We start from the raw sequence: 11,122 nt of genomic DNA on the forward strand, positions 1-11,122 counted from the left end.
CAATATCAAGTCAAAACAATGCTGGATTCTTCGGGTCATACTCTTAGGTTCTATGATTTCCCCTAAATGTCTTTATCCATTTGATCCAGGCAAAGTGTGGCAATGTCCTGGCATTCCTTCATCCCCCAAATTATCCCAGACCCTTCCTGGCTCTTCTTTCTCCAAACCTCTAAACCTGCTCTTATGGTGCCAGATTCCATTGGTATCTCCTGGTCTTCCCAAACATGGAAGCCTATTCTAAATAGTCCTGAACCCTTTCCTCAGTGTATTTATTCCATGGCTTTAGGGGCAGCCTGGTTTACTTATTCTTTGACTCTCTGCTACAACTGAATGCTTCCAGATACAAATCCATATTCCTCAGCCCAACTTGTAACTCTTCAATATAGTCATGGCCTCTTCTCCCTTTCCTGCAATTCCTTAAGTACAAAGCCTGTGCAGGGGTTTTTTAAAGGATTTTTACTACAGGAGAACAGGTAGGTTTTTAAAAATGGGGGGAATTCAGTGCTGCCATCACAGTAGTCTTATGGTCCCTTTTAGCTTGAAATCTGATGATGCTAAATACCCTTGGACCTTAAATTGATTTGTGCATTTACTTCCAAGTCTAATTTTGCCATGGCTTCTACCTGATCCCTCAAGGAACAGTCAGGAGGCAAGTTTCAGTGGATTGAAAGGGAGTATAAGGTGTAAGAAGGCTGGGAAAAGGGAGTCAGGTTATGAAGGGTTTTGAATGCCTTTCATGTACTATGAGAATCCATTGCAGGGAAACATGACATTTAGCTAAGGTGATTAGAGAAGATTTCATGGAGGAGTGGAATAGTTTGAGCTGAAAGATCAATAGGATTTGAAAACATAGAAATGTAGAGGAGTCAGGATAGGAAAGAGAGAGTATGATGTAGTAGATGTGGATTTGTAGTCAGGAAGATCTGGGTAAAATTCTGCCCCAGATAGTTTCCAGCTGTGTGACATTGGCAAGTCTCCTAACTTTGCTGTGCTTCTGTTTCTTCCTCTGGGAAAGGAAGGGTTAGGCTCATTGACCTCAAATATTCCTTCCAAATCTAAATCTGTAATCTTAGGTGCAAGGAAAGGTGTGAGCAAAGTTGAAGAGGAGAGAAAGTGTTGAATGTGTTCAGGAGGTGACAAGTACTACTTGCTTTTTTTTTTTTGAGAATTACTAGATCAGGGAAATGTTGGGAATGTGCTATATCTGGATTTCAGCAAGACATTTCGACATTTTTTCATGATATCCTTGTGGACAATGATGGGCAAATGGATAAAGGATAATAGAATTAAGTGACAGAACCTTCCCCAAAATCTTTAATAGATATGTAGATATGTAGAATGGCTCTGTCTTTGGCCCTGTGCTGGTCAGCTTTTCTTGATTTTGGATAGAGACATTGAAACTCTGATTATCAGTTCTGCAAATGATACTAAATTGGGAGAAAGAAAGAACATTAGATGGTAGCTAGAATGAGGAGCAGAATCCAACAAGATGAAATTTCATAGATATCATAATGTAAAGTTCTGTATTTATGGAATTATTTTTGGTTTTCAGTCAACTGAATAACTACAGAATGGGAGCCACGAGTCTAGAAAAAGCACACCCTTTCTGATTGCAAGTCAGTAAGGACTGCAATGCAGTAGTAGGAGGGTATGGGGCACATTGGAGATCAATGGTACCACAGCTGGTTGTTCAGGCAACGTAGTCCTCTTGTAGAAAGAAGCCATTACACCAAGAGTACATTTGATTCCATCTGAGTAATTGCTGCTCAGGTCGTTGCTGTCCAATGGTTCTTTTAAGGAATCATTTCATCAAAGCCCCTAACTTTTCCCAAATGCTTCTCAACCCACAGGAGGAGGATCTATCCCTGATCGAAACCCACATGGGTCTGTTGGGCGACTATACCCAGGTCCCTTTGGTGTGCGGTGTTCCCCAGCCCTTTATCCTCCCCACCATGTACTGTGCCCAATCTGGGCTGCTCTGTATGCAGTGTCCTCCTTTTTGGTGTATGTGCAGTGTTCCCTACCTCTGCCATCCCCTCCATGGGCATTCCTTTTTCTCCAATCATCTCCCTGAGTTGTGTGTAGTGTCTCCCTCTTCTCCCCTGCTTACTAGACCCTATGCCAGATCCTCCTACCTCCAAAGAAGGAACCAAACCTGGCCTCTCTCTTGCTCAGGCTTAATAGGATATAGAGAAGGAACCCTCCTGAAGAAAGGCATCATTGTGTAAAGAGGTAGGAGGAGAGACTGGACTTGGCTTTTTCTTGCCCTTCTTTAAACTCCTCTCTTCATCCCTCGCCTGCTCAGGTTCCTGAATGGACCAAATGCTCTAACCGAGAGAAAAGAAAGGAGAAGGAGAAACCATTTTACTCAGACTCCGAGGGAGAGTCAGGGCCCACGGAGTCAGCAGACAGTGGTGAGGATGGAATATCCCCCCAAAAGACATCCTGCAGCATAGTGTGTCCCCTACGCCATCTGTGTATGCATAGTGTGCTTCTAGAAATGTGTAGCAATTACCCGAGTATATCTGTGTTTAACTGTGTGAATATTCATGTGTGTGTCTGTTTCTGGGTACACATTCATATAGTATAAATATATCTTTGTACGTGTGTGTTCATGAGGCTGAGCCCTCATGGGTGAATGTGTCCCATCTCCAAAGACATGCACACATGAAGTTTACATTGAATTTGTGTCCGTCTCATATGTCTCTGTGTCTATCCATTTCCATGTGTCTTGGCGTACATATGTGTGTCTGCATGTGTGTGCATTTCTGAATGCAGGTTTCTGCACCTATTCATTCCTCTCTATGTGATTGCATATATGTGTGCATGAGGATGTATCTATGGGCTGTGTGGTTTGAGCGGTCCAGGAGCCTGGGATTTTAAGCTTCACTGAAAGAGCCTGGGGTTGGAGAGTTAACTCCACTTACAACTGTTACTGCCTGAGCCCTGGGCCCAGGGAACCTGGCCAGGAGCTGAGAATTCACAGATCCCCAGCTCTGAGCTGGCTCTGACCCAGCCCTCCATCTCAGACCCCGAATCTGTGAGCGATTCTGAGAGCAAGAGCAGCAATGAGAGTGGCTCAGGAACCAGCAGTGATGAAGATGATGAAGAAGAGGAGAGTGATGAGCAGGAGGCAGATGAGAAAAAGAAAGGGAGAAGAGGCGGCCGAGCGGCATCCAGGGAGAGTGGAGAAAGGTGATTTGGGGGGTCCTTCCCAGCCTGGAAAGGATGTCAAAGGTCTGGCATCAAAGCATGTGACCAGATAGGTGGTAGCAGCCTGGGGAGGAGACCATTAACAAAGTACAGCTCATAAGCACAGAGATGAAAGGGATTTAGAGATAATCTGGCCACATAAACCCATTTTTGCCTTCTGACAGCTGACAAATGTGAAACCCTATTCATCTGCACTTTAGGCTAGTGAGCATATATCCAGACTAACCAGAGGTGATTCTACTCAGTAGGTGGCACCTTTATTTTCTTTTTTAAAACCTTTATCTTCTGGAAGCAGGTGGGTGGCTAAGTGTATAGAGAACCAGGCTTGGAGACCAGAGGTGTTGGATCCAAATATAACCTCAGACACTTTCTAGCCATGCAACCCTGGACAAGGCACTCAGCCCCAATTGCCTAGCCCTTAACACTCTTCTGTTTTAGAACCAATATGTAGGTAAAGGTTATAAATTTTTTCAAACTTTTCTTTCTTAGTATCAATTCTAAGACAGAAGAGTGGCAAGGTCTAAGTAAATAGGATTAAGTGATTTGCGTGGGTAACACTGCTAGAAAGTATCTGAGACCAAATTTGAACCCAGGTCCACCAACTCCAAACCTGGTACTCTATCCACTGTGCTACCTAGTTTCTCCATGGCACATCTTTAATGGAGGCTTCATACTCCTATGGTTAAGTATATTGAGTAAATACTTCTCACCTTTAACAGAAATAATCCAGAGTTGGGCTTGAACTCAGAGGACAGAAGTAAGGGACAGGGAAGTTACAAGGGAGTAGATTTGGGCTCAATAGGAGGAAAACCTCATAACAATTAAAGTTGCCCCAAAAGTATTGTGACTTTCTTTGAGAGACTGTAGTTCCTGTTCACTTGAAAACTTCAAGGATGCACTTGTTGGGTAAGTTATAGAAGGATTTTTCTGTACAGAATTTTTAAGTGGTTTAGGTGATTGTAGAAGTCCCTTCCAACTCTGAGAGTCTTTGATTCCATGAAAGTGCCAATGGGCATCTTTGCCAAATTGAACAAGGAACCCAGGAAAAGCCTTCTTTCACAGTTTCAAAGGGCAGGACTTAGGGGTGGAGCTGAACTCTGGAAATATGGTCTTGAGACTTTTATACGCATCCAGTGACCAGAGCGAAGATGAGCAGGAGAAGAAGGTAAAGAGGAAGAAGAAGACACATGAAAGGAAAGAGACATCTGAGTCTTCAGAGGAGGAGGGAAGTGCTTCAGAAAGTAGTTCATCAGAATCTGAGTCAGGTTCTGAGTCTGAGGAGGAAGAAGAAGAGAATCAGGCAGAGTCTGACACTTGGAGAAGAAAGACAGTAAGAAAAAAGGATTGGGGAGAGGGAGAAAGGGAGGGAAAGTACAACCTATTCTGGTAGAGTTTACCCCACAGGGACTGGCTGGGGGATTGTCTTCTGTCTTCCTAAAGCACAGACCATAGTGTGTCCCCCATCCCTCTTTCTACCCTCTGCTCAGCCTCCAAGTAACAAGATAACCCCCAAACCCAAGGAGATCTCCCTGCTTGACCTGGAGGACTGTGAGTAGGAAAGTTGGTTATTGAGAGAGTGGGGGTGGGGTGAGGAGATGGGGGGAGGTGAAGGGGAAAGTGATGGAGGGGAGCTTCAAGTAGGGGATGGCTTTGCTAAATATGGATCCATGAATGCTTAGATCCAATCAATGAATTATTCCCTGATGTCTTGAGACTGTGAGACCCCAGCTCTGGAGAATACTCTACCTATGTCTAGGAGAAGGTCCAGGTCCTGTGTGGCCTCTATATGGAGGTCTAATCTCTTTCTAGGAGTCAGCATAACACTATCTCTATTCAACAATATCTGGGTTAGGATTAAATCCTAGCCTCTGTCCAATGATTCACAGGTCCCATTCTTATCCAATATCTCTCCAGCCTCTAACTGTGGTTAAAAAGACTGAATTCTGCCCAGCCCCTATCTCTGAGCCAATGAAGTCTATCTAATATCTGACCTCTTACTGTGGATAAAAAACAGGCCCTGTCTGTCTGCTTTCAGAGTACACTGTCCATGGTGCTGAATCATACGCTGTGACAATCTCCTTTCTCCAGTTCCTTCTTCTAAGATATCTCATTCCTTCACTTCCTCTCCTCTTCCCAGAGGTCCTCATTCTGAATTTTTCCCTATTTCCTCCACAGTTACTCCCCCCAGCATTCAGCCAGTTTCCCCACCAAGGGTTGTCTCCAACAGCCTAGTCACTGATCTGGAAGGCTTGACACTCACTGACTCTTCTTTGGCACCTTCGGTGAGAGTGGGAACCTTGACAAATACAAGGCATGGAGTGGGGAATGGATGGAGAACAGTGAGTTACTGGCCATTTCCAAATCCCTAAGTGGCAGGGACAAGGATAAGGGAGTGGGCAGGGATCTGATGTGTTTTCCTATTGTGCTAATCAGTTTCTTCTTTCTCCATTTCCCTCCCTCTGGCCTATTTCTCTTTGTACCCATTTCTTCTCTGGTCTCTCTTTACACTCTATCCCTACTCCTCCACTTTCCTCTTCCCCCTTCTCCTGCCTACTCACAGCTACTCAGTCCTGTGATGGGCCCTGGGAAGCGGCAGGAGCTGCTCCACCGTGTGGCAGGGGAAGGGCTGTCGGTTGAGTATGTATTTAGCCGACAGCCCTTCCCTGGAGATCCACACATGGTATCTGTGTGCATCCACTTCTCCAATAGCTCAGACACCCCTGTGAAAGGTCTACATGTGGGGGTGCCCCATCAGCAGTCTGGCATACGCATCCAAGAGTTCCCCGAGATTGGTGAGGGTGGATATAAGGGAGATGGGGGTGGGCATCCTTGATAGACTTATCCCTTTGATCAGGGTCTTGCATACACCCTTTACTAAATTTATGTCCCATATCCATCTAAATTCCCTTGTGTGTCTGTGTGTTTATTGAGGAGTTTGAGCTTCCCAAAGGCAAGGATAATAGCTGTTAATTCATGTGGTACAGTGCCTAAGATATGAAATGTCCAGAATCAGACTAAGACCCAGCACAGATGATATTCTCTACAGATTATACCTAAGAGACAGTGCTGAGGACAAATGGTTCTGAGAACAGATCAGAGAGATGTTACCTGGTACAATGGTGCCTTAAGAATGCTATTTGGCATAAATAGCCTCATACAGGCAGTGCCTAGGAGTAAGTATCTGGCATAGAGAGTGCTTAGTAAGACAATGTTTAGTGTGGATGGTAGCAACATGGACTATGTAGGTATAGACTATGCACTGAAGGCAGTGCCTGGCATCGACAATGGCTCAGCTACAGATAGTGCCTGATATAATATAAATGATGCCCAGTATAGATGGTACCTGGTCCAGAAAGGAAGCGCCCAGAAAATGGTGCTCATATATATTGTGCTGGAAAATAGTACTTGACATAAACAGTGCCAATATAGAAATTTGTTAAGTTCAGATAGTGCATATATAGATGGTTTCTGGGAGATGTTACCTGTCATAAATAATGGGATCTTGATTTCTTCTGGGAAGGTCTAGATTTGAGACTGGGAATAGGCAGGAAGGGGAGGCAAAGTAGAAAGATGGGCCAAGGTGATAGTGAAGGAAGACTCTTAGCAAGAAGGATTCTTTCTTCAGGAGGGAAGATTCTTAAAGAAGGAATACTCCTAGGGAGGAGAGGAAATGGACAAAGAAAGGAAGAAGGGAGAAGAAATATTTGGTTAGGCTTAGGACTCCATCAAAATTAATGGCAAGGCAAGAAGGCAGAGAATAAAGGGAAAAAAGATCTCATCTCTTTTATAACTTAATAGAGGGCAGCTAGGTGACACAGTGGATAGAGTGCCAGGCCTGGAGTCAGAAGGACCTGGGTTCAAATTTTACCTTAAACACTTCCTAGCTGTGTGACCCTGGATAAGTTACTTAACCCCATTTGCCTAGCCCTTGCCCTTCTGTCTTAGAGTTGTCACGAAGACAGAAAGCAATGGTAAAAAACAACAATTTAATGGAACCCAAAGATCGTGATGGTAACAGTAGATTTACCTCTCTCTATATTACAGAATCCCTGGCACCTGGTGATTCAATCACAGCCATCATGGGCATCAACTTCTCTGACTCTACCCAGGCAGCCACCTTCCAGCTATGGTATTTGTTGATTTTAGATCTCAAGAAGCCCTAGAGGAGGGAGGTTGGGTCCTTTCCTGGAGTAGAAGTGGAAGAAGAGAGAAGATACCAAGATCAGTCCAGTTCCTGGGACCCAATTCCCAACCCAACCTTATTTCCTAGGGCCCAACTCTCATGTCCAGGCCCAACCCTTAGGGTTCTATTTCCTAAAATCTAGCCCTCATCAGAAAGGAAAAGTGTGGTGTTGACCTTATTTTCTTAATTTCCTCCAGCACTCAAACTCGACAGTTCTATGTCTCCATTCAGCCACCAGTGGGGGAGCTGATGGCTCCAGTGTTTATGAGTGAAAACGAGTTCAAGAAGGAACAGGGTGAGTATTCAGGAAAGTCCAAAAGCTTGGGAATCTCTCATCATCCCTCTAAAAGGCCACAATGTTATTAGCTAAACTCTGTATCCTAGAAGTCAGTTACAAGGGCAGCTAGATAACACAGTGCCAGGCCTCCAGTCAGGAGGACCTGGGTTCAAATCTGGCTTCAAGACATTTCCTAGGTTCCTCTGAGCAAGTCACTTAGCCCAGTTTGCCTAGCTCTTGCTGTTCTCCTGTCTTAGAATTGAGACTAAGACATAAGGTAAAGGCTTAAAAAAAGAAATCAGTTACTTGTTCATAACATGGAGAACCTTGGGATGGGCAGCTTGGAGCCTTGGATCTCACCTTCTAGTTATATGTGGTCTGATTGGGGGCAGGGAGGAAGACTCAGTTCCAAGTCCAAGATATTCTGAACAGGGTTGGGCGCCAGGTTCTTTCCCCTACCCCACCCCACCAATACCTGTTCTTTAACTGTGGGCCCACAGCAAAGCTGACAGGCATGAGTGAAATCACAGAGAAGCTGACTCTGCCAGACACATGCTCAGATGACCACATTATAGTCCAGAGAGTGACTACCACAGCCCATCTTGGCCGGATACCCTGTGGAGCTCCTGAAGAATACAGGTGAACCAGGTTCCTAACTAGGAGGGAGGGACTCCAAGAAAAAGACAGAAGGACCCTAAGGAAATATGGGACCCTAATGGGGGACTGTTTGGGATGAAGAAGGACATGGAGAGAGTATTTGGATTCTTTGGGTGGAGATTTCCCCCTAACTTATGACAGATAAGTGATATCTTATTATTTTATTTATTTTTGTTATTATATTATTATATTTATTTGAGACTAGGAGAGCAGGGCCATCTGCCCCCTCTTCCTTCTGGCTTCACTCAGAGGATTTTCTCAGGACTCCTCTTTTTATTTGTATTTATTCCTCTTCTGCCCCCAAGGTTTGCTGGAAGAACCCTGACTAGTGGAAGCCTGGTTCTATTAACTCTGGATGCACGAGTGGGTGGAGCTGCTCAGTTGACAGTCAACAGTGAGAAGATGGTGATTGGAACCATGTTAGTGAAGGATGTGATCCAGGCCTTGACACAGTGATTCTGTGGATCTGCCACTGGGGCCTGCCTCATCAGCTTCTCCACTTTCCTCTTGCCCCAAGCCATGATGCATTGACCCTTTTTACTGGCCCCATCAAATCTCCACTCTAAGCTGCAGACTATGTCCTGAAAGAATCTCCCTCCTCATCCCTTACCCTCTATTAGTTCCTCTACCCCTTTGTGGGTGAGGGGCTCACCTCACTGGTTACCTGTCTTCACTATCCTCCCCAAGGGAGTCCTTAAGGGTAGGAAGTAGGATGGGGGAATGGTAGCTGCTTGCTCAGTGCTTTCCCTAGCCTAATATCCTTTATTTACTTATGGACAACCTCAATAAAGCTACCCCGATCACCTAAAACTTCTCTTTCTGGGCTCTTCTGGAAGTGGTTGTAGAAGAGGGACAGAGGCTGGGGCAGGTCCTACAGGAGCAACCATTACTGAATCCACCAAGTGACCATTATATTAATTTTCTCACACAGTTCTAAGGAGAAGTCAGGGATAATTTTGTTCAGGCGGAAAAGGAACACAGGATACTGTCTCATGTTTGATGTCATAGTAGCTATTCTTCTCTGAAGACATGACTTGTCTGAGAGATGGGAAGGATGAAGAGAGAGCCCTAGCATCTTTTGGCTTGAGGTATACACATGGACCAAGACATGAGAACTAATTATTCAAGGGTAATGAGCCTAGGGATCCCTAAAAAATATCTGAAAGTTGATGACAGGAGAAAAAAAAATATAGTAGCTGGGGACACAAAAAGACAATAGAAGAGAGAGTGGAAGAGAATCCAGCAATCCTGCTGGAGAAAGGAAGGAAAGACTCCCCATTGCTGGCATAGACTGGCTTAAGGAATAAGAGGGCAATGTAGGAGAGAACTGAATAGAACCAAGGGAAAATGAGATGAGGAAGCAAACCCTTCAGCCTCTTCAAGATTTTTCTAAGTCTGTACATTACAACTTTTCCTCTTAGATTTTTCTATTCATCCCACATTCCTCTGTAGTTACTTGTAGAGGAAATCTTTATATAATCCAAAAGGGATTGGTGTGTTTAAGGAGCAATAGACAAAAGGTTATAGGTTAGACTACACTTCTAGACCACCACTGGCACTAGTTGAAAATGTCGGTCTTAGGTACTGCAACTGGAGCCCAGAAAAAAAAGATTCAGGGTCCAAGACCCCAAGGCTATGAGGTGAAAAGACCACTCCCTTAATGCCTACTTTTATAAAAACAAACAACAAAAAGCAAGATAATTAAGTGTGGGATATATATATATATACATATAAAAAGCTCAGAATTCCCTCTAAAATGCAGATAAATATATCAGTCCTCTGGGTATTTTGGGGACTAGCATTTTTATGTACAGGCTCTTCAACCAGCCATGCATACCTATATACTAGGAGATCTGAAAGGACTGTAGTGTGAAAAAGAAAGGTGTAAGGGAATTGAATATAAAGCTTTCTAACAAAAGAAGAAACCTTAATCACAACTTCAAAAATAAAAGTGTGGGGGATATGGTAGGACATATAAGGGTCATAGATTCAGAGCTACATGGACCCTTACAGGTCATCTGGTCCAACTCCCTCTTTTTATAGATGAAAAAGTTAAAGACCAACCCACAAAAGTTAAGTAAATTGCCCAGAATTTCATAGGTAGGGTGGGGAGAAGGGGAAGACAGGTATTTTCTAGCACCTACTTTATGCAAGACAGTGTGCTGAATGCTTTACAGATATCTCATTTGATCCTCACAACAACCCTATGAGCTGGATGCTATTATCCTCATTTTACAGATAAGAAAACTGAGTCAAACAAATATAAAATCCATAGTCTCTCCTATAGGGTGGATTGACTAGCCCAGGGTCATACACCTAGTGTTTGAGGCCAGATTTCAGTTCAGGCTTTTTTTCAGGCCCAGTACTTCATTCACTGTCCCACTTAGCTGCTAGAGATTTTAAATCCACGTCATCTTACTCTAAATCTAGGGCTCTTTCCATTGGGATAAAGGGCAGGATGTAGGTCTTTAGTAGATCCCAGAATGAGTGAAGATGAGTGCTAAGAGAAGGAATCAAGATCCACTTAAATTCTAATTTAATACTAAAGATAGTTTTTTATTGTGAGACAGTAATTTCCCCCATGTTTGTTTGGTTAGCTCCCACTTCTCCCTTAGGGAACCAGAAAAGGACTGTACACTTGCTTCAGGGACAAAAGTCATTCTGAGAGTGAGCTCCCATCCTGTCCTAACCAGGGAAGGTAACAAACTCTGGCCAGAAGCAAAGATTTTATGGGGAAAAATAGGACTAGGCAAAGTCAAATTCTACCAACCATGGAAGAAAAAAAGAAAGCA

General features: G+C 43.9%; 1 protein-coding gene across 3 annotated transcripts in view; it reads left to right on the top strand.

Annotated features, from left to right (window-relative positions):
* AP3B2 (adaptor related protein complex 3 subunit beta 2) overlaps window positions 1-9,140 on the top strand; it is a 57,647-nt gene extending 48,507 nt beyond the window's left edge. For all 3 annotated transcript variants that reach the window (XM_056800590.1, XM_007478560.2, XM_056800594.1), the window contains exons 17-26: window positions 2,306-2,414; window positions 3,030-3,195; window positions 4,348-4,543; window positions 4,701-4,761; window positions 5,389-5,495; window positions 5,774-6,005; window positions 7,258-7,342; window positions 7,594-7,691; window positions 8,174-8,312; window positions 8,636-9,140. In XM_056800590.1, coding sequence (XP_056656568.1) covers window positions 2,306-2,414; window positions 3,030-3,195; window positions 4,348-4,543; window positions 4,701-4,761; window positions 5,389-5,495; window positions 5,774-6,005; window positions 7,258-7,342; window positions 7,594-7,691; window positions 8,174-8,312; window positions 8,636-8,786 — 1,344 coding nt within the window. In that variant the 3' untranslated portion in view covers window positions 8,787-9,140. The remainder of the gene's footprint in view (window positions 1-2,305; window positions 2,415-3,029; window positions 3,196-4,347; window positions 4,544-4,700; window positions 4,762-5,388; window positions 5,496-5,773; window positions 6,006-7,257; window positions 7,343-7,593; window positions 7,692-8,173; window positions 8,313-8,635) is intronic.
* The last annotated feature ends 1,982 nt before the right edge of the window (window positions 9,141-11,122 follow it).

Source organism: Monodelphis domestica, chromosome 1 (assembly GCF_027887165.1).
Source record: "Monodelphis domestica isolate mMonDom1 chromosome 1, mMonDom1.pri, whole genome shotgun sequence".
Lineage (NCBI taxonomy): Eukaryota > Metazoa > Chordata > Mammalia > Didelphimorphia > Didelphidae > Monodelphis > Monodelphis domestica.